General features: G+C 46.5%; 1 protein-coding gene across 1 annotated transcript in view; it reads right to left on the bottom strand.

Annotated features, from left to right (window-relative positions):
• Nucleotides 1-8,358: 8,358 nt before the first annotated feature.
• GUCY2C (guanylate cyclase 2C) overlaps nucleotides 8,359-23,105 on the bottom strand; it is a 715,850-nt gene continuing 701,103 nt past the window's right edge. Inside the window, 1 exon segment of the mRNA XM_040408779.1 lies at nucleotides 8,359-8,533. Within this exon segment, the coding sequence (XP_040264713.1) occupies nucleotides 8,359-8,533 (175 nt within the window).

Genomic DNA, 23,105 nt, shown 5'->3' with positions numbered 1-23,105 from the left:
TGACACCTGCTGCACCAGCTGTCCCAGCAGAGAGAAAGGGTGCATGTGAGCAGGGTAGTGGTAGGGGTGTTGGTGGAGGTGTTGCATCTGGTCCCAAAGGTGGGATAGATGCTGGGAGTCAGCGGACCGTCGCTGAGAAAGCGATGGCTTCGGCTCCTGGAGTCCGCCCTCCGGAGGGGTCCGGTGTGGTGTCTGGTGCTAGTGTAGTGGGGGGGGCCGGTTCGGTTGCCCCTCCTGCGGCCGTAACACCTGGCAGAAGTTATGCCAGTGTGGCTGCGGCCGTGGGGGGGGGAGGGGCTATCCTCGTTGGCTTCCTCATTCCCAGTAGTCGCGGTTGGTGACTTGCAGCGGCGGCTCCTGGAGGCCCTGAAAAAGGGTTCCATGACAGTAGAGGGTGAGAAGGTGGACCTATCCTTATGGATAGACAGGCACGGCCTGCGAGCTTTCCGAGAGGAAAGGGGGGGCGAGACCACCTGGTCCCTGCCCACAACCGGCCCTGGGACCAGACGGAATGTAGTCTGTCTCAAGTGGAGAAGCAATGATGCCTGCCCTACGAGAAAGAGGGTGGTGGAGCTCCTGCTTGAGATGGGTTTCAGGGTGGCTGACATCTTCGCCCTGATACATCCCTATGGTTCCAGGGAGTTTGACATCAGCTTTGCCCGGCCGGAGGGCCTAGAGCTTTTCTGGTCCGGGTATGAGCTGGTGAAGAACTTACCGGATTGGAAGGGTTTTTTCGCTCAGGCGATAACCCGGCAGAACAACGTCAAGAAAGTGACCGTTTTGACCCGTAATGAATCGCTTTCTTGCGTTGATATTCTGACGTGGCTAAGTAGGTATGGGGACGTCCAGGGTGTACCATCGAAAAACCTGGACGAATTTGGCATTTGGTCGGGAGCCTGGACTTTCAATGTGAAGTTGAAATGTCTAGGAAGCACGGTTTCCCACATTCCATCCTCTGCCTTCATCGGCCGGGATAGGATTCTCGTTTTCTACAGGGGGCAGCCTAAGCTCTGTCACAAGTGCGGCAGCCCTTCACACTTCAGCGCCAGCTGCCAAGTGCAGAAGTGCGCGTTGTGTGGAGGGACAGGTCACCTTGCCGCATCTTGTGTGGAGATTAGGTGCAACTTGTGTGGTGTGCTCGGACACCCATTTAGTCGCTGTCCCCTCTCAGAGGTCAATGCGGCCCGAGCTCACGCAGGAGTGGGCCGGGAGGTCTCTTCGGCTGAGGCGGGTGCTGGCGGAGACAATCGAGTTAAGGGGTCAGTGAAGACCAAGAGCGGTCCGTCCCGGCAGAGGCGGAGGGAGAGGCGCCAGGCGGAGAGGGAACAGAAGGAACCCCACCAAAATGGGGTGATGTCTGCCCCTCCCCAAGTGGCGGGCTCCCGTAGTTCGGAGACCCTAGGGGACAGGGAGCTAAGTGTGGAGATCAGGAGACTAGACCGGGCCGATGAGACCCAGTCTTCAAACTACGAAAGTGCAGAGGGTAGTGAGACTGGGTCTAATATCAATAGACGGAAACGGTTCTCAAAAAAAAAGAGCCCGACCAAAGTAGCCAGGGAAGGCGTAACTGGCTCCCCTCTTGAGATCTCCAACCGGTATCTCACTTTAGATGAGACCTCTGCCTCCTCTTCATGCGGGGAGGAGGTAAGAAGTGGGGTACCGGGGGCGAAGGTGGGAGGGCTTCCAGGAGGCCCCGTGCCCCTCTCTGGTGTGGATGTAAGGTCCCCAGAAGAGGAGGCAAATCTGATTCCTGGAACTGAGAAAGACAGGGGCGGTACGCAAGAGGGAGCGGTGGTGACAGATGGAATGGACACCACCGTCTCTCTCAAAAGAGGACGCGTCGCCTTAGAGGATAGCCCCGGGAGGGGTAAGAGGGTCGGGAAGGAAGGAGGACATTCAGCTTAAACACCAAGTATGGCGGTACCCACTCAGCTGACACTGGCGACCATTAATGTCGCCAGCGTTAAATCTGATGCGGCTCGCTACACAGCCTTTGATTTTTTCAGCCGAGTTGAAGCTGATGTTTTATTTTTGCAGGAGACCAGACTGTCAAACTTGGCAGAAGTCCACAAGGCGAAGAGGGAGTGGAGATCTGGGCCCTCCTTCTGGTCTCTTGCGGCTGAGTCGTATAGCGGAGTGGCGGTTCTTTTCACCGTACCGGTAGAATGCCGACGGGTGGTTGAGCTGGAAATGGGGAGGTGTTTGATCTTGGATATCCTCATGAAGGGACAGGAACTGCGCCTGATCAATATCTATAGGCCCCAGTCCAGGTGGGACAGGAAATGTCTCTTTATGAGGATCAAGCCTTTCCTTTTTACAAGCCGGCAAGTGGTCTTTGGTGGGGACTTTAACACCATCATAAGGTCCCAAGATAGGGGAGGCACCAGAAACCCGCTGGCTTATGATAGTATAGCTTTAAATAGCATAGCTAGTGAGGCTTGTCTGGTGGATGTCCACATTAGGCACACCCCAGACCACGGGGGTTTCACTTTCTATAGAGGAGATAGGATTAGGTCTAGAATAGACAGGTTTTTTTTGAAGGAGGAGGCTACTTTCTCGCCCTTGAGGGTTGTGGAGGTAGAATTCTCCGACCACTGTCTGATTATGTTCTCTCTGAATATTTCAGAATCCCCCCAAATGGGAAGAGGTTACTGGAAGCTGAATGCGGGAGTCCTGGAGGAAGCAGAGGTAAGACAATCCTTTGAGGACTTTCTTCAGAGTCAGGTAGCTTTGCTGGATCTCTGTGACACTAAGTCAGAGTGGTGGGAGATATTCAAAGACCGGGCCGCAAAATTCTTCCGCCAGCTCTCGAGCCTCAGGTCCCTGGACAGGTACCGCCTGTATCAGGGTCTGAGGAGGAAACTCGAAGATCTGGTCTCGACTGGAGGTAGCGGCGAGGATATCTCCAGGGTGAAATCTTTGCTCAAGAGGTGCCAGTATGATAGGCACACATCTTTAGTTTTTGAAAGGGACTTCGGGAGGTACCGCTCGCCCGACCCCTACAGAAACTGTAAGATGTCAGTGAAGAGTAAGTTAGTGACAGGACTGGTTGACAGTACGGGTTCCCTGAACAGGTCCAGATCAGGGATCCTGGAAGTCGTCAGATCCTTTTACTCGTGCCTCTTGGGACCCCTGTCCTCCTCTGGGACCCCTGTCCACTTATGTCACCAGCTACAAGGACTGGGAAGTGGCAGTCACACCCAGTTCTCCAGAAAGATGGTGGCAACAGAGATGTGAACCTGAGCCTATTGGATATTTATAGCTTATCCTGTGGTTGTCTCCAATCAGAATATTCATTTATTGCACTTAATTAAAGGAATATCCACTATTACTTTGCTGTTTACATATCATTTTACATAATAATATTGCAGATATTGCAGAAACCCTTTGAAGTACATTTCAACATTATCAGCCTCATAAAATAAACAGTAAAGGTGCAAACCCAAGCAAACACGGGGAGAATATACAAACTCCATGCAGATGTTGTCCTTGGTCGGATTCAAAACTAGGACCCCAGCCAGGGGCGTAGCTATAGGGGAAGCAAGGGAAGCGGCTGATTTGGGGCCCTGACCTAGAAGGGGCCCATCCAGGAGGAGGAGGACAAAAAGATTTGGTCAGGGCCCCCTCAACAGTATTACACAATGAAATTATATACAGTGACAGTATAGACAGTAGAAAATGGATGGAACTGCTGCCGGCCCTAGTCTGAGAGAGTGATCTTTACTAGCCACAGGAATGGGAGCGGCATGAAAGGAAGGGGTTGCAAAAAAAATTACTGGGGGGCCCCATTCAAAAATTTGCTGTGGGGCCCAGTCATTTCTAGCTATGCCACTGACCCCAGCGCTGCAAGGCACCAGTGCTAACAAATGAGCCACTGTGGGTATAGATATATATGTATATACACATATATACAGTTATGAGAAAAACAAAGTATACCCATGTTGAATTCTATAGTTTTACATACCTGGACATATAAAAAAAAATGGTTCTTAGAAGGTCTTAAAATTGGGTAACTACAACCTCAAATGAACAACAAACAACAGATTTCAGTGTTTCATTATACACCATATGAATCAATAGTTTTTAGAACCACATTTGGCCACCATGACTTGAAGTAATTGTTTAAAGTAAGACTTTATCAGGCTTTTAAATCATTCTGGAGGAATTTTGACCCACTGTTCTTTACCATGTTGCTTCAGTTCATTGATGTTTGTGGCCTAGCTTGTGGTCAGTTCATTTGGGTTGAGGTCTAGGCTTTGGACCATTGCAGCACCTTGATTTTTTTCTTCATCAGTCATTCTGTTCTAGATTTGCTGATGTGCTAGAGATCATTGTGCATGACCCTGTTTCAGCTAAGCTTTAGCTGTTGGATAAATTGACTTACATTTGACTCAAGAATCTCTTTGGAATATAGAGCAGTTCAAAGTCGAATCAATGACTCCAAGGTGGTCAGGTCCTGTGGCTGTAAAATTACGAGGCACACACCTTTTCATAAATTAGATGCATCCTCCAGCAGTCTGTGCACCAGAATTAAATCTATAGCAGCTCAGAGCTGCTGTAGACTTCTGTCTTTATTTGCCCCAAAAAACTGGCACAAATGAAGATAAATGTGTTGGGACAGCTGGCCCTCCCTGCCATAACCAGGCCCCTTTTCAAGAAAGTGGCGAAGGCTGTGTAAAAACTCCACTTACCACAAAATTTGTGGCAAGTAATGTTTAAAAAGTTGCAAACACAGTGTGTGTGTGGTGATAAGTTTTCGCCATTTTTTTTAAAAAGTCTTTTTGGTTTGTTGCAGATGCACCTTTGCAAACTTAAGCCGTGCCGCCACCATGTTCTTTTAAAAGGAAGTGTCATCAGAAAATGACCTATTGCTTATTTCACGTTTTTATGTTAAACAATTTTTTTTTACTCTTTTTTTTTTTTCAATATATGTAATCCTGGAATTTTCATACTGGCCACTAGGCTTAGTAATGGATCATGATTTCCTGTTCTGTACAGGCAACCTTTCTGTAGTTATCATAATCACCACAGGCAGAATTGCAAAGACAAGTAACGCCTCTGTATAGATAACACAGGATCCACCATTAACAGTAGGCTTAGCAGCTCCCTCCTGACCTCTGCACAGGTCACAGAGCTTGCCTAGAAAACTCTCCCATAGAAGTCAATGAGTTCCCAACTGTCCATAGTTGTTATTAAATAAATAATGACACTGTGTAATTTGTTCATTGAGGCTCTATTTACCTCATTTTAAGACCTTCTAAGGACCAGATATTTTTTTTTATTATGTCTTGATACTTAAAACCATAGAATTCCATAAAACCATAGAATTCAAAGAGCAGGTACTTTGTTTTTCTCATGACTGCATGAATTGGATCTTAAGTACAAGACTTCCTGCCAGGGGTCAGCGAGAAAAAAGCTATATTAATATATACAGTGGTGGCCAAAAGTTTTGAGAATTACATAAATATTGGAAATTGGAAAAGTTGCTGCTTAAGTTTTTATAATAGCAATTTGCATATACTCCAGAATGTTATGAAGAGTGATCAGATGAATTGCATAGTCCTTCGTTGCCATGAAAATTAACTTAATCCCAAAAAACACTTTCCACTGCATTTCATTGCTGTCATTAAAGGACCTGCTGAGATCATTTCAGTAATTGTCTTGTTAACTCAGGTGAGAATGTTGGCGAGCACAAGGCTGGAGATCATTATGTCAGGCTGATTGGGTTAAAATGGCAGACTTGACATGTTAAAAGGAGGGTGATGCTTGAAATCATTGTTCTTCCATTGTCAGGATTCAGCTGCGGGATCGGAGTGCCACCAGTGCAGAGCTTGCTCAGGAATGGCAGCAGGCAGGTGTGAGCGCATCTGCACGCACAGTGAGGCGAAGACTTTTGGAAGATGGCCTGGTGTCAAGGGCAGCAAAGAAGCCACTTCTCTCCAAAAAAAACATCAGGGACAGATTGATCTTCTGCAGAAAGTTTGGTGAATGGACTGCTGAGGACTGGGGCAAAGTCATATTCTCCGATGAAGCCTCTTTCCGATTGTTTGGGGCATCTGGAAAAAGGCTTGTCCGGAGAAGAAAAGGTGAGCGCTACCATCAGTCCTGTGTCATGCCAACAGTAAAGCATCCTGAGACCATTCATGTGTGGGGTTGCTTCTCATCCAAGGGAGTGGGCTCACTCACAATTTTGCCCAAAAACACAGCCATGAATAAAGAATGGTACCAAAACACCCTCCAACAGCAACTTCTTCCAACAATCCAACAGTTTGGTGAAGAACAATGCATTTTCCAGCACGATGGAGCACCGTGCCATAAGGCAAAAGTGATAACTAAGTGGCTCGGGGACCAAAACGTTGACATTTTGGGTCCATGGCCTGGAAACTCCCCAGATCTTAATCCCATTGAGAACTTGTGGTCAATCCTCAAGAGGCAGGTGGACAAAGAAAAACCCACTAATTCTGACAAACTCCAAGAAGTGATTATGAAAGAATGGGTTGCTATCAGTCAGGAATTGGCCCAGAAGTTGATTGAGAGCATGCCCAGTCGAATTGCAGAGGTCCTGAAAAATAAGGGCCAACACTGCAAATACTGACTCTTTGCATAAATGTCATGTAATTGTCGATCGATAAAAACCTTTGAAACGTATGAAGTGCGTGTAATTATATTTCACTACATCACAGAAACAACTGAAGCAAAGATCTAAAAGCAGTTTAGCAGCAGACTTTGTGAAAACTAATATTTGTGTCATTCTCAAAACTTTTGGCCACAACTGTATATTAATATAGCTTTTTTCTCGCTGACCCCTGGCAGGAAATCTTGCACTTAAGATCCAACTACATATCCATGTATTTCTATTAGTGCTAATCAGACCATTGTAAGCGATAGTGTTACTAGTTGTAAATAGTGATTCTAGACGAGTATTCACACACAATGTTTTTGTCTCCACATTCATTAATAAAAGATTTGATTTTTGGTTACTATTTAACCATTTCAGATGTTGACTAGTAATCAAATGAGTCTTGTTTAAATTTTTTTAGTGATCAGACGAAAGTACCTGTGTATGGTATGATTGGTTGAATTTTAAGCTTCATGTAATTGACACCTTAATTGACAAGCTTAGGTTGCATTTTCGACTCTGTTTCGGAGATCTGGCAGCCTGATCCGGCCAGACAAAAAAGCGTTGCATGCAAAGATTTTTGTCCAGCCGAAGTCCAGTATTTTTACCGGAAATTGGCCGGGTCACTGCCAGACCCCATAGTTAATGGGGATCGTACAGTGAAGTAGAGGATCTGGCAATGAACAATCCCACAGAGGACTGATCAGCTGCTTTGTGCCCCATCATTAAATGTTATGTATGTTATGCATATGGCCAGCTTTATTTAGACATGCCGTCTCAGCCTCTGTGTGGTTCATCTCCTTTCTGAGGCTATACATCACTTGTCTTCTGAGACCCCTCCCATCTATCGTACATCAGCAATCACATTTGCATTCATGCAATGCATTCATTTATCGACTGATCGTATAGTTTATGTGGGACTAAAATCAATTGTTGTCAAAAGTACATCTGCCCTTGTAAACAGGGGATGTGCTGCTGACAATTTACAAACTGATGGGGACTGAATAATCTCATTCATTCTCGTAACTTTTGCATCAGGCAATGTCTAAAGCTCTTCACCCGAGTGTTGATCTACTTGTTATTTAGTTGATCACTGCTTGTTCCAGGCTGAAATTGTCTCATGGAAATAGACTTTGAGGGGGTCATTTACTAACTGATATATGCCAGTTTTCAGCAAGTAAGCTGGAGTAGATTTAGGCTAGTTTCAAACTTAGTGGCAGGGGACTCCGGCAGACTGTTCCGGCGGGTGAACAGCCTGTCGGATCCGTCCTGCCTCTCGCAGTGTGCTGCCGTGCCGCCACCGGAACTCCGCCCCGCCCCCATTATAGTCAATGGGGATGGAGCAGCAGTCCGAGGGCACACGTGAACTAGCGGCAGGACGGATCAGACAGGCTGTTCACCCGCCGGAACAGCCTGCTGGAGTCCCCTGCCGCTAATGTGAAAGTACCCTTAGACCAGTGCTGGATTTGCCAAAGTTATGTAGAGGCTGGCCCCTCTACATAGCTTCGGCAGATCCACCACCAGCACAGGAGTTAATAAGACTGGCGTCTTAGTTTTAATGTATGTGAAGATTTTTCTCTGTTCACAAATACTCTTTAAGAAAGTCTGATCATTTTTCTTTAACTGGCAAATAAATGTATATGATTTAAATATAGTGTAAAGCATCTACTTAAACATATTTTTAGAAGGCATCATCTACATTCAGCTTTGTCCAGTACAGTAATGAGCAAATCCTTAAATTACAGATAAGTGCTTGGCGGTCCACTTTTGGCTATCTGTAGGTATTCCAGTGTACCACTTCTATAACTTGCCACACGAGTCAGTGGTCTTATTTCGTAGCCCTCTTCTTCTCTCTTTTTCAATGACTCCTTAATCATTTCCGCAAAATCAGATTGTAGACGCTGCTGATTTTCCCTATTTAACACAGCAACATAAATGTTAAAATTTAACACAACTAAATCAAAAGCTACATTTCTTAAAACTTAAATCATGAATACCTTTGGTGCACTACCATTATATATATATATATATATATATATATATATATATATATATATATAAAAACAACAGTATACACAAAATAAAAACTATATTATAAGGCTTTTTTTTCAAAGTGAAACACCTTACTATGGGATGGCATAGTAATTGCCCACTATATATCAAGCCTGCTATATAAATATCTTTAACTACTTTCAGACTTATCTGAATGTCTTTGATGAGCCTGCACCTTCCTAGAGCTCATACAACTGTAGGAGTGGGGGAGCCAGTTGTTAGTAGCAGCTGGACTTCCCGTATAGAATTCAAAGGGTAGTTATTACCATCAATGTGCACCATGTATACACTTTAGGCCATGATGCTTCCTGCTTCTGTCCCAGCAATCACATGATTGCAAGGTGCAAAATAACTGCAGTTGCTTCTGGGTCTTAGCAAACTCAGATCAGCTCTGGAGTGAGTACATTGAAACTGTTCCCTTGTTACTAGGTCAGTCCAAGTTACAGGAGAAAACTGTTACAATGCCCCTAACGGTCATCTTGTATGACCATGTGAGAGGCAAAATAAAAATAAAACTAAAATATAGACAAAAAAATGTATTTAAAAAAATTGGCTGACATGAGAAAATATTAGCATTGTTTTCTGTTTTGTAAGAAAAGCTAATTTTAATACCTTTCCCAGAATGCTAAAGGTATGCAAATTAGCTTGCTTGCCAAAAAGAAAAGAGGGGATATGCTATCTAATGCCAGAAGAATTAAGAAATATACCCTTCCTAGAAACCAAGAGTAAGGTCATCTGGCATACAATATTCATGCATATTTGTTTGGTCTCCATAATGATAAGGAGACCCCCAAAGAGTACTCTGCAAGGCCAGTCAACCCAGCTTCTTTTGAAATATTCAGGTTTTTTTGTCCTTCAAGTAAGAGAACTTGCTAGCATGTTTCATTGAAAGAAATGTAAGCTTTGTGGTGTGTTGTAATTGTCTTGTTTTACTTTCAGTTGAATGTTACTTTGGTGGTCTCTCTGGTTCATTTGAAGCTAATCCAAAATAGTGAAAAATGTAATTACTAAAGGTATTGTCTGTTTTTGCTACAGTATACTGATGATGTATCCTAAAGGTGAATATCATGAGCTATAAGTACAACTATTTGCAACTGCACAGCAATTAAATGTTACAGTAAACAGTAAGATGAGTACAGCATCCATATGCTATTTTTTTCACAGAATTTGCATACAGTGAATTAGCAGAGAATCTTTACAGCCTTTTAAACAGGTCTATATAACAAAGCTAGGAAAATAGCTCTTTCAGGACAAAAGCACTTTATCAGAGCAAAGTGGATGAGAGCATTTTTTCTAGTTGGCCTAAAGGGGAACCTCTGGGTGGGTACCATTTCTATTATGGAAAACGTTAGATATATATGAGATGACTATTGAAGGCTAGAAAAATGCTCCTCTTGATTTCTGGGGAAGACATATGCAAATTATCAAGTCTAACATCTGGCATCAGATAGGTTTAGGAAAGTTAATTTGAATATGTTTCCCAGAAACCCATAGGGGCATCGCCTGGCCTACAATACTGCGCACATGTACTTGGTATACTAGCTGCTCTCTATAATGAGAAAGAGTACCCCTTTGACAATGCATTTCTAGTTGTAGAACACACATTTGTTTACCAGTCTTTCTCTGGTGTGAATCAGAACTTAAAAAATATATATAATTTGGACTGAATCATGAACCAGTTCACTTATCTTTACCCTATATCAAAATAATCTTAATGGCAATTGTACTAATTTTTAAAAATATATATTTTAGTTGTGCTTTTATTTGTTTTCTTAGGTTTAAAAACAAAAAATCCTAAAATAAAAATTTGAAAAACAAAGTCCTACATAGGTGCTAAAAAAATATCTCAAGTATAATGCAAGGACAATATTTGATCCTGACGCTCACGCTGCTGAGTCAACTCCTGGTGTAACTCGGTGGTACTGGGAGGGTTCGGAACAGTGGGGTCCATGGCCTGAGCAAACTGTTATGCAAGCGGGTGTGAATCCACTGCGCCACTGACTGGATATACTCTGGAGGGGCGTAACTAAGCCACTACCTGGTCGTCACTAGAGCCTCTGATGGTGAGGATAGGCTTGGGCCATTATGGTAGTTGCCAGGAACTACTAAAGAGCAGTCCCCGAGTTGGTGGCAGCTGACCAGGGGGTCAGAGTACTTGGTGCAAGTACCGAGTTGACTTGTGTGGGCAGGAGGTTCCGGGTCTGGACAGGCGGCAATCAAGCGAAGTCCGAGGTCAGAGGCAGACAGGCAAAGTCCAGGAGTTCAATAAGCAAGGTCCGGTACACAGAGAAGCAGACAAGAGAGACACCTTAGCACTTGGAGATAGACAAGCTAAAACCATGAGGTTGCTCAGGCATCTTCCTGTAGTAGGAAGCGCTTTTAAATACCTGCTGCAATCCAGCCATTGCAGATACGCAAAATACAAATGCAGTCTTTGTGCATCCTGCAATTTTTGTGGGAACTACTGGAAAAATAGCCTATTTTAGTCTGCAAAATCAACAAGAATAAGACAGGTGGTGTTTTTTTTTTTTTGCAGACTCATAAAAATGAATGGGTCCGTGTGTGAGCCGCAGAAAATGCTAATCGGACACACACTGTTCCCTATTTATGTGTCACCCTCCCATGTATTTCTGTATAGGGACTGCCTAGTGTAACTGTACAAGTAGGTAGGGATAGTGGGTCCAGGAAGTTTTATGTGTCTGATGGTAGTCACCTTATCCTGATTTATTCCCTGTCCAAACCGAATTCTGCCTGTTGTTTGCATGAGACCTAAAGAACAAAATGCAGTGCAATATGCAGGCAGCATTTTATAGAGCAGGAGAAGTCGAGCAGTTATATAGTTTTGCGGGAAAAGAGTCAGTAAAAACTGCAATTTATAAAGTCCATTTATTTCAGAAATGCAACTTAGGCCTATTGCACACGACCGTATGGCTTTTTCAGTATTTTGCGGTCCATTTTTCACGGATCCGTTGTTCCGTTTTTTTGTTTCCGTTGTGCTTCCATTTCTGTTCCGTTTTTCCGTTCCGTTTTTCCGTATGCCATATACAGTATACAGTAATTACATAGATAAAATTGGGCTGGGCATAACATTTTCAGTAGATGGTTCAGCAAAAAACGAAACGGAAACGGAAGACATACGGATGCATTTCCGTATGTGTTCCGTTTTTTTGCGGACCCATTGACCTGAATGGAGCCACGGAACGTCATTTGCGGGCAATAATAGGACATGTTCTATGTTAGAACGGAACGGAAAAACTGAAATACGGAAACGGAATGCATACGGAGTACATTCTGTTTTTTTTGCTGAACCATTGAAATGAATGGTTCCGTATACGGAACGCAAAAAACGGCCAGTAAACGGGAAAAAAAAAAACGGCCGTGTGCAGCTTAAAATTAGAAAAGGTCCAATATTCTAAGCTCAAAGTGTCACACTCTAGTCAGCTAATTAATCCATATCCCTGATCAAAGGGTACCTCAAAATTGTGACTTTAGGGTGTCATAAGCTATAAGCCATAATCATCCAAATTATAACAAATAAAGGCTTGAAATATCTCGCTTTGCATGTAATGAGTCTATCTCATATGTTAGTTTCACCTTTTAAGTTGCATTACTGAAATAAATGAACTTTGCACAATATAAATTTTTTTCGAGTTTCACCTGTATATCTCTGCTTTTTCCACTTCCTGTGAAGACCTATCGGTACAGGAGGTTGGAATTATCAGTGACTGACAGCCATGGGCATAGGGGGTGCAGAAGTAGCAGTTGCTACTGGGCCCAGGATCTTGAGGGGTCCCAAAGACCCCTGTGCCACATTAGAAGACACCAGTATTATAGAAAGTGCATGCTGGTCAAGTTACATCTCTGGCTGGAGGAAAGGGGTTAGGTCAAGAATTTGGCATGGGGGGATGCCATTTCAATTTTTGACTCAGGCAGCACAAAGGGTATGTGCTTCCTTGCCCCTGGCCACAAAGCACTTATGGAAAGGGGGGCCAAAGCTGAACTTTTGCACAAGGGCCCATGAGAATTTAGCTACACCCCTGCTGACAGCTATCTCTTTATGCAAACTTATACACATAATGCTATCAAGCACTGGAAAACCCTTCACTTTTATATCAAACTGGTCAGCTTCTCCTGCTCTATAACATGATGCTTTAGGATTGTATTGCATTTTGTGGTGACAGGTCCTCTTTAAAAACTCCTTTCCCATTGTATTCAGATTTTCTTACAAGAATTTTTGATGCATATTAGTTGCAAAAGTGTGTACAGCCTTTAATCCCATAAAGACAGCCTTTCACCATGAAATACAGTGCAATCTGCAGGCAGAATGTTATAAAGCAGAAGAAGCTGAACATATATATATTGTAGGAGAGTACCTGGGGTGGTGGTAAACGGGAGGTACGTGCCACCGGGGGTCCTGGCCCCGGTGGAGTAAGAGCCGGAAAAGTGCATTTTGCAGCGGTTATGCTGTTAACAGCGGATCGGGGCCGGCTCTTATTGGGAGCAGGCAGATATGCGGGCGGGTGCCTGTCTCCCCACGGTCCAGGCCAGGTTTTGCAGGGAAGGGTTAAAACCCGACCAGCAACAAGGGTGTGGGGCACAATGTGGAGCGTCTGTGTTCTCTGGCTGTGAGAGTAAGGAGTGGAGGTGAGCTGGGCTGTGTGCTGAGGCCTGTAAAGGAGTGGGCAGGGACCCGCAGCTGAATCCAGGAGGGATCCGTGTCCTGTGGCTAGAAGCAGGACCCATGGACTTACTTCACCAAGGAGAAAACATGACATTACTCCTGGCTTTAAATAGACTTTGCTTTATGTGACTGAAACAGGCCTCAAGTAGCCTGCAGCAGGGACTTGCTGTGTTTGAACTATTATTTTTGCTGTGTGTGACCACCCTCCCTATGAACTGCACCGTCTTTCACAAATATGCACCGTGTGAATAAACAAAGCATTGTGTTTTACACCAAGACCGGTCTGTGTTGCCTCTATACTGCACTCGCTACCACTGCCTACCAGAGCGGATCCCCACAATTGGTGGCTTCAGCGGGCAAACAGCAGTGAGGCTGAAAAATTGTGTTGTTTGGACTGTATGTCATATATTAAGCCGGCAAGTTTTGTGGCTCCAGATAAGATGGAGGAGGCCATTAGACACTTGGTGCAAAGTAATGAGGAGGCTACTCGGAGACATGAGGAAGCCCTGAGAGACCAGCGGCAGTTGAATAGTCTACTGGCCCAGCAACTGGCGACTATGCAGGAGTCCATGCGTGTGTTACAACAACAAACCGTCCCAGGGGGAACCGCAGTCCTACCTGCTGCCCGGGATAAGGTGCGCTCAGCATTAAGAAAGATGGGCCCCGAGGATGATATTGAGGCGTTCCTGATGGTCTTCGAACACACTGCGGAACAGGAAAGGTTACCTGCAGAACAGTGGGCCGAAGTAGTAGCGCCATTTTTAGTGAAAGACGCACAAAAGGCCTACTTCGACCTCAGTCAGGAGGAAGCCAAGAGCTATAAGAGGCTAAAGGGGGAGGTGTTGGCTCGTCTTGGGGTTAATACCTATGTGCGTGCACATCGAGTCTACCAGTGGGCCTTCTCTGAGTCCCGGCCTGCTCGGTCCCAGGCCTATGACCTGTTACACCTAGTAAAAAAATGGCTGCAGCCTGAGACATTGAGCCCCTCGCAGATGGTGGAACGGGTGGTGGTCGATCGTTTGGTGCGGACACTGCCAAGGGCCATACAGCGCTGGGTTGGTCAGGGAGACCCCGGCAACCTGGATCAGTTAGTAAGCCTAGTCGAGAGGTATGTGGCGAGCCAGGACTTGGTGCGGGATTAGACGCAGGCACGGGAATCCCGTCAGGCTCCCTCTCAGGCTAGGGATCCGGAAAAAGGGACCCAACCACAAAGGGGGGGGAAGGCTAGTCCTACTACAGGGAAGAGAGACCGGGGAGGGACCACGGGGATTCAATGTTGGCACTGCCACGGCCTGGGACATAGGGCAGCGAACTGTCCTCAAACACCTGAACCCATGGACTGCGGGTTCGCTCGCCGGTCCTCTTTCTTTGCCCGGCCTGTATGTACCGCAGATGCCTGGCCGGACGCCGATATGCCACCTCTGTGCCAAGTCTTGGTCGATGGGCATCCGATTAATGCTTTGCTGGACTCTGGGAGCCTGGTAACCCTAGTGCATGAGTCCTTAGTGTCAGATGACAAGCCCCCAGCCCCACTATCGCAGTCCCCTAGTACCCATGCCCATCATTGAGGTCCCCTTCGAAAGAATAGGGATGGATCTGGTAGGCCCCATAAACAAGTCGGCCAGAGGGCACCAGCATATCTTGGTGGTCTTAGACTATGCCACCAGATATCCTGAAGCGATCCCACTACGTCATACTTCAGCTAAGCTCATAGCTAAAGAACTCATGGGTATGTTCGCAAGAGTGGGGATTCCAAAAGAGATCCTGACCGACCAGGGGACACCCTTCATGTCTAAGGTGACGAGGGATCTCTGCAAGCTTTTAGGGGTTAAACGGTTACACACGTCCGTATACCATCCTCAAACCGACGGACTAGTGGAGCGCTTTAACAAAACTCTAAAAACTATGCTTAAAAGAACCGTAGCCAAAGACGGAAAGGATTTGGACTTGTTGCTGCCGTACGTATTGTTCGCAGTGCGAGAAGTGCCCCAGGCCTCTACGGGATTCTCGCCCTTCGAGCTATTGTACGGTCGACGGCCAAGAGGGTTGCTGGACATCGCTAAAGAGGCGTGGGAGCAACAGCCCACCCCACACAAGAGTATTATAGAGCATATAGAAAAGATGCAGGAACGTATCGAGACAGTCCTACCAATCGTCCGGGAACACATTGAGGCCGCCCAACTGGCACAGAGCCGGGTATACAACCGGAGTGCCCAGGTCCGGACATTTAACCCGGGTGACCGGGTACTGGTGCTAGTCCCCACCATTGACAGTAAGTTTTTGGCACGGTGGCAAGGTCCCTAGGAGGTGAAAGAGAAGGTAGGGCCAGTGAATTACAAGATATCCCAGCAAGGCCGGCGGAAGCCAGAACAGGTATATCATGTAAATTTACTGAAATCGTGCAGAGATAGGGCGTGTCTCATTGGGGACGGCCCAAGCACTGTCTTGTCTGCGGGGAAGATCCCAGCTCCACCCGAGGTCCCGGAGGGCACCTCCGCGGTAAAGATAGCGGGTGGTCTGTCGACCAAACAAGCTCAGGAAGCCAGAGAGTTGGCGAGTCGAAATAGGGACGTGTTCTCTGAGCTTGCTGGTCGAACTTCGGTAGTCCGACATGACATTGTCACCGAGCCCCACGTCAGGGTACGGTTAAAGCCGTATCGTGTACCGGAGGCCCGGCGACAGGCCATTTCAGAAGAAGTAAGGTCGATGTTGATGTTAGGGGTGATTGAGGAGTCAAGGAGCGAGTGGGCCAGCCCCATAGTCCTCATCCCAAAACCTGACGGTACTCTGCGCTTCTGCAATGACTTTAGAAAGCTCAACGAAGTGTCGAAATTCGATGCCTACCCCATGCCCCGGGTAGACGAGCTCATAGAACGGCTAGGGAAAGCTCGCTATTTCTCGGTCCTCGACCTCACAAAAGGATATTGGCAGGTGCCTCTCACGGAGGCGGCAAAGGAGAAGACTGCCTTTGTCACCCCCGAGGGGTTATTTCAGTACCAAGTTTTGCCCTTTGGCCTACATGGCGCTCCAGCCACCTTCCAGCGATTGATGGACGTCATCCTACGGCCCCATCGTCCATATGCTTCGGCATATCTGGACGACATCATCGTGTTTAGCCAGGACTGGGAGAGTCACCTGCCCAAGGTACATGCTGTAGTCGATTCACTTAGAAAAGCCGGGCTGACGGCCAACCCAAAAAAGTGTTCGATCGGGTTCGAGGAGGTCCAGTACCTGGGATACGTGATTGAGCGGGGAGTTGTCAAACCCCAGGTAGACAAGGTTGAGGCGATCAAGAGCTGGCCCAGACCTCTTACCACCAAGCAAGTACGTTCGTTCCTAGGGATGATAGGATATTACAGGCGCTTTATCCCCAACTTTGCCACAGTGGCAGCCCCATTGACAAGACTTTTAAAGGGGAGGAAGACGGTGATGGTCCGCTGGGATGAGCAAGCGGAAGAGGCGTTCTCCTGTTTGAAGTCTGCTCTGTGTGGGTCCCCGGTTTTGGTGACACCAGACTTCACACGGGAATTTGTCGTTCAGACGGACGCCTCTGGAGTGGGCCTAGGGGCAGTACTCTCTCATGAAATCAGTGGGGAGGAACACCCTGTTGTCTTCCTGAGTCGCAAACTCACCCCAGCGGAAACCAGGTACAGCGTGGTAGAGAGAGAATGCCTGGCCATAAAGTGGGCCCTCGAGTCCCTTAGGTACTATCTGTTAGGGAGAAGGTTCCGTCTGGTGACCGAACATTCCCCTCTTCAGTGGATGAGCCGGGCCAAGGAGGGGAGTGCCCGGGTCACCAGATGGTTCTTATCCCACCAGAATTTTAAGTTCAGTGTCGAACACAGGGCAGGCCGCTTACAGGTAAATGCCGATGCCCTGTCCCGGGTACACTGTTGTACGTGTGTCCAACCTCTCAGGATTGAACAGGGTGTGCAACCCTTCAGGTTGAACAAAGGGGGGGGGGGATATGTAGGAGAGTACCTGGGGTGGTGGTAAACGGGAGGTACGTGCCACCGGGGGTCCTGGCCCCGGTGGAGTAAGAGCCGGAAAAGTGCATTTTGCAGCGGCCGTCTCTTATTGGGAGCAGGCAGATATGCGGGAGGGTGCCTGTCTCCCCACGGTCCAGGCCAGGTTTTGCAGGGAAGGGTTAAAACCCGACCAGCAACAAGGGTGTGGGGCACAGTGTGGAGCGTCTGTGTTCTCTGGCTGTGAGAGTAAGAAGTGGAGGTGAGCTGGGCTGTGTGCTGAGGCCTGTAAAGGAGTGGGCAGGGACCCGCAGCTGAATCCAGGAGGGATCCGTGTCCTGTGGCTAGAAGCAGGACCCATGGACTTACTTCACCAAGGAGAAAACGTGACATTACTCCTGGCTTTAAATACACTTTGCTTTATGTGACTGAAACAGGCCTCAAGTAGCCTGCAGCAGGGACTTGCTGTGTTTGAACTATTATTTTTGCTGTGTGTGACCACCCTCCCTATGAACTGCACCGTCTTTCACAAATATGCACCGTGTGAATAAACAAAGCATTGTGTTTTACACCAAGACCGGTCTGTGTTGCCTCTATACTGCACTCGCTACCACTGCCTACCAGAGCGGATCCCCACAATATATATATATATATATATATAGTGTATAGTGTATACAATTCTGGCTTCAAAAAGTCACAAGTAGGGGATTTGCAACTTTTTCCGGTCACTTGCGAAAACATCTTTGAGCACTGCACCTTCTAGTAAAAATTTAGACAGATTAACTTTTTTAAAAGTTGCAAAAAAGTTGCAACTCCACTCTAGGCATCCCCAGGCATAATTTTAATGAAATAGGGGCAAGTGCAATGTGGTTTAATATTACTAGTGTTGAGTGAATCAAAACATCCAAAGTGGAAGTCGCACTTCGTGGTAACCAATCATTTTTTTTGCTAAAATGGCAGCTGCATATGTTACAAAGTAAAAGTAAGAAGCCTTGGAATGCAAGATCACTCATAATGCCATGCAGACAGCCAATCCACAGCTAGCCAGTTCCTGTGATGTCACAGCCCTTTAAAAGTCTCATTCTGCGCGGTCTGCATCATTTTATAGTGAGCTGAGGATAGAGACATGACAAGCACTAGGCATAGTATTGCTAAAAGCTTTTAATTGTGGAATATTTGAAAGGGAGAGCGCAGGAACAGTGTAGGGAGAGCACAGTGAGACTGCAGAGACAGGGCAGGGACTGTAATCTGAAGCTGAAGAGATCCATATGAGTGCGCAGTTTGCATCAGTTAGCGCAGTTTGCATCAATCCCTGTGTATGGCACAGAGCTATGTAATTAAACTGTGTCATCCTTGTTTAATAGATAAGCAATTCAATAAGGCCTTGATTCTCAAATTGGGTTAACCTGTCCAGCTCGGACTGGCTCATGGGAGAGCCAGTGAAATCCTCGGTTGGCCCCTTGCCTGTCTGTCTATACTACTTAGCAGCAACCCCAGCTGCCTGCTTGCAAGCACTGTTGTAATAAACATCATTTAGTTGCTTGTCTTCTTTTATACTTGGACAGTGCTGCAGGGCCCATGTTCCTCAACTCTCTTCTCCCCCCCCGACCTCTGCTCTCGCTACGTGCATGAGTCATCCAGCTGACACTGCACACAGAGAGGGAGCGCCCCTGCCGCCTGCCCATGTTCCAGAGTCTAAACAGAGCGTGGGAGATCAATGTGTGAGAATGTGATGACAGGACAGAAACGAGAGAAGCAAGAGGCTCTTTTTAAAATCAAGCAGGATTACAAAAGTGTGTCCAGCCAGGACGGTCCCCAAAGTAATGTAAGAAAAGGTATTTACCGTTTAAATAAAAAAAAAATATATATATAATATTTTTACTGTTCTCCTCTCTGGAAATAACTCCCAGCATGCCCTCTCAGTTGCAGACCTTTAGGACCTGCCATACTCTTAGGGCCCACTCACACCATGTATAATGATAAATAATGATAGAAACTGCTGTGACTTTTGCTGCTACAGATGCTACATTGAATGGAGCTAAGCCATGAACATATACTGCACCAAAAGTGGACATGTCTCTTTTTGCCACAGTAGCGGGTTTAACCCCTTCATGACAGAGTAATTTTCAGTTTTTTTATGTTTGCTTTTTTACTCCCAGCCTTCCCAGAGCCTTAATTTAATTTTTTTTTTCATTTTTCCATTCACATAGCTGTATAGGCTTGTTTTGTACATTTTAATGGCACCATTTACGGTTGCATATAATGTACCGTATTTTTTGCCCCATAAGACGCACTTTTCCCCCCAAAAGTGGGGGGAAAATGCCCCTGCGTCTTATGGGGTGAATCGCAGACTGCGATTTATCAGCTGTACGGGGGAGGGAGGAGGGGCCGGTGTCATGCAAATGCGGCGGGGCCGGTGCGGTCACTGTACTCCGGCCCCACCGCTTACTCACTTCCTTAATGCCTAAACCTTTTATAATAATAGCTTTCATTGAAGTTCCGATCCCCAGCCCCATCTGTACTACTTACTAAATGTCCTGTAGCAGGCAGAGCAGGGCGGGCGGCCGGCCATAACTCACTGACGTCCCGTCCTGCGCCGCCTATTTCATTCATAAAGTAGGCGGCGCAGGCACGTGACGTCAGTGAGTTACGGCCGGCTGCCCGCCCTGCTCTGCCTGCTACAGGACATTTAGTAAGTAGTACAGATGGGGCTGGGGATCGGAACTTCAATGAAAGCTATATTATAAAATGTTTAGGCAATAAAGCAGTGAGTGAGTGGTGGAGCCAGAGTACAGTGAACGCACCGGCCCTGCCGCATTTCCATAACACCGGCCCCTCCCACAGGTTTAGCTCTGGTATATTAGGGCATCTGTGGATGCCACTATTATGGGGTGGGGGATATGTGGATGGCACTGTTATGGGGGGTGGTGATCTGTGGATTGCACTGTTATGTGGTGGGGGATATATGGATGGCACTGTTATGGGGTGGGGGATCTGTGGGTGACACATATATAGCAGTGCCATCCACAGATCCACCGCCCATAACAGTGCCATCCACAGATCCCCCTCCATAACAGTGCAATCCACAGATCACCCTGTATCCACAAATCACCTGGATTGGATGCTTCATGCATAGGGTATTCCATGGTATGGGGCCCTTGTACCTGCAACGTAAATTCACCAGGTACGCCCCGTTGAGGACATTGAGGTCTAGTAACTCTAGGAATTTTAACATCCCGCAAGTTAACAAGATCAGACGTGGAGGTAGATCCTTTTCGGCTCAAGGGGCCAGATTTTGGAACCACCTACCTCTGGCCCTGAAAATGATTCCCAGTCTTCTCTCATTCAGACGTGCACTGAAAACCTTACTTTTCAAACAGGCGTTTGATCTTCCTATATAACACTTATTTGGTTTATATCATTTTGGGGGTTTTCTTAAATCTTAGTCTATAAATTCACGGTTGGTAATGTTCTTTTATTTTAAAGATACTTTTTCCCCACGATTATTAAATTGTTTTCTTCACATTCTCTATATCTTGTCCGAACCCTTTGAACCTTGAGATCCCCCTACCTTTCTCCCCTTTTTCTTGACTCTCCATTTGATAAGAGCTAGGAAATTGGTCTCTGGAATAGGTGCCTTATTCCCTAGGCCTTTGTGGCCCATGGCAAAGTGTCATACTTTCTTTTTTCCTCCCTGTTGAATTAGTCAGCTAAGCGCATCGAGGCCCGATGGGTAAGACTGCGTGTACACAAGACTATACATGATCATCATCATCATCACCCCCCCATAACAGTGCCATCCACAGATCACCCCCCTATAACAGTGCCATCCACAGATCACCCCCCCCATAACAGTGCCATCCACAGATCACCCCCTCATAACAATGCCATGCACAGATCACCCCTCCATAACAGTGCCATCCACAGATCCCCCCATAACAGTGCCCCCTCAGATCCCCCCATAACAGTGCCATCCACAGATCCCCCATAACAGTGTTATCCACAGATTCCCCATAACAGTGTTATCCACAGATCCCCCATACCAGTGCCATCCACAGATCCCCCATAGTAGTGTCATACACAGACCACTATAAGTTCAAAACCCACCAAAAGCACACCTTTTGGTTAAAAATATATTTTTTCTTATTTTCCGCCTCAAAAACCTAGGTGCGTCTTATGGGCCGATGCGTCCTAAAGGGAAAAAAATACGGTAGTGGGAAAATGGAAATAGTTTTTAAATGGGGTACAATTATAAGAATAAAGCCTCATTCACATGTCAGTGTTTCACGGACGTGTGCTGTACGTGTTCTCCACGGAGAGTACACGTCCCCATTCATTTTAATGTGTGTATTCAGACCAGTGGCGTGCCTAGGGTGTTTGGCACCCGGGGCGGGTCCTTTCTCTGCCCCCCCCCCAATACTTGAACACATACATCTTACATCCAGGGACATCTCCTGTCATGTAGACCTTCTCTTTGCTCTTCTCCTCCGTTAGACCGTCATGACAAATTCTTTCAGCCGCATCTCGTCTCTACAGAGTTTGTAACACAGACATGTTAGATTTCTAAATTTTTCCATCAACCCCGGTATCCCCACAGTGTCATCCTGCTGCCACCCCCAATACTGTGCCTGTTGTGCCTCCCAATGGCCCAGATACTATACTGCTGAAAAAATAGTGACCCCAGTAGACATAATTGGGGTGATTTATCAAACTGGCGTAGAACTGGATTTCCAAAAGAGCTGTCAAAAATGAAAGGTGGAATCTGATTGGCTGCTATAGACAACTAAGCCAGTTCTACTTTACACCAGTTTGATAAATTACCCCAAATGTCCCTATAGTGTCCACAGCAGCTATAATGTCCCCTAGAGTTCCCCCAGTAATAATAACACCCTATATTGTGCTCCAGGCATTAATCCCTGTATAGTGTCCCCAGAAATAATAGATTTGCCCCTACAGTGCCTCCCCAATAGCAATGCCCCCCACAGTAATTTCCGCCACACAGTCATTTTCCCCACACTGCCCCATATAGTAATTTGTACCACACTGCCCACATACAGTAATTTGCCTCACTCTGCCCCATACAGTAATTTCCCCCACACTGCCCCATATAGCAATTTCCCCTCACATTGCCCCGTATAGTAATTTCCCCCACACTGCCCCATATAGTAATTTCCCCCACACTGCCCCATACAGTAATTTCCCCCACACTGCCCCATACGGTAATTTCCCCCACACTGCCCCATACAGTAATTTCCCCCACACTGCCCCCATATAGTAATCTCCCCCACACTGCCCCCACACAGTAATTTCCCCCCCCCCACACTGCCCCCACACAGTTATTTCCCCCAAACTGCCCCATATAGTAATTTTCCCCACACTGCCCCATATAGTAATTTCCCCTCACATTGCCCCGTATAGTAATTTCCCCCACACTGCCCCATATAGTAATTTCCCCCACACTGCCCCATACAGTAATTTCCCCCACACTGCCCCATACGGTAATTTCCCCCACACTGCCCCATACAGTAATTTCCCCCACACTGCCCCCATATAGTAATCTCCCCCACACAGTAATTTCCCCCCCCCCCCACACTGCCCCCACACAGTTATTTCCCCCAAACTGCCCCATATAGTAATTTTCCCCACACTGCCCCATATAGTAATTTCCCCCACACTGCCCCCATATAGTAATTTTCCCCACACTGCCCCATATAGTAATTTCCCCCCACACTGCCCCATATATATTAATTTCCCCCACACTGCCCCATATAGTAATTTCGCCCACACT

Source organism: Bufo bufo, chromosome 9 (assembly GCF_905171765.1).
Source record: "Bufo bufo chromosome 9, aBufBuf1.1, whole genome shotgun sequence".
NCBI classification, from domain to species: Eukaryota; Metazoa; Chordata; class Amphibia; order Anura; family Bufonidae; genus Bufo; species Bufo bufo.
Note: the sequence above shows the minus strand (reverse complement) of the source record. Positions and strands in the feature narration are given on the sequence as shown.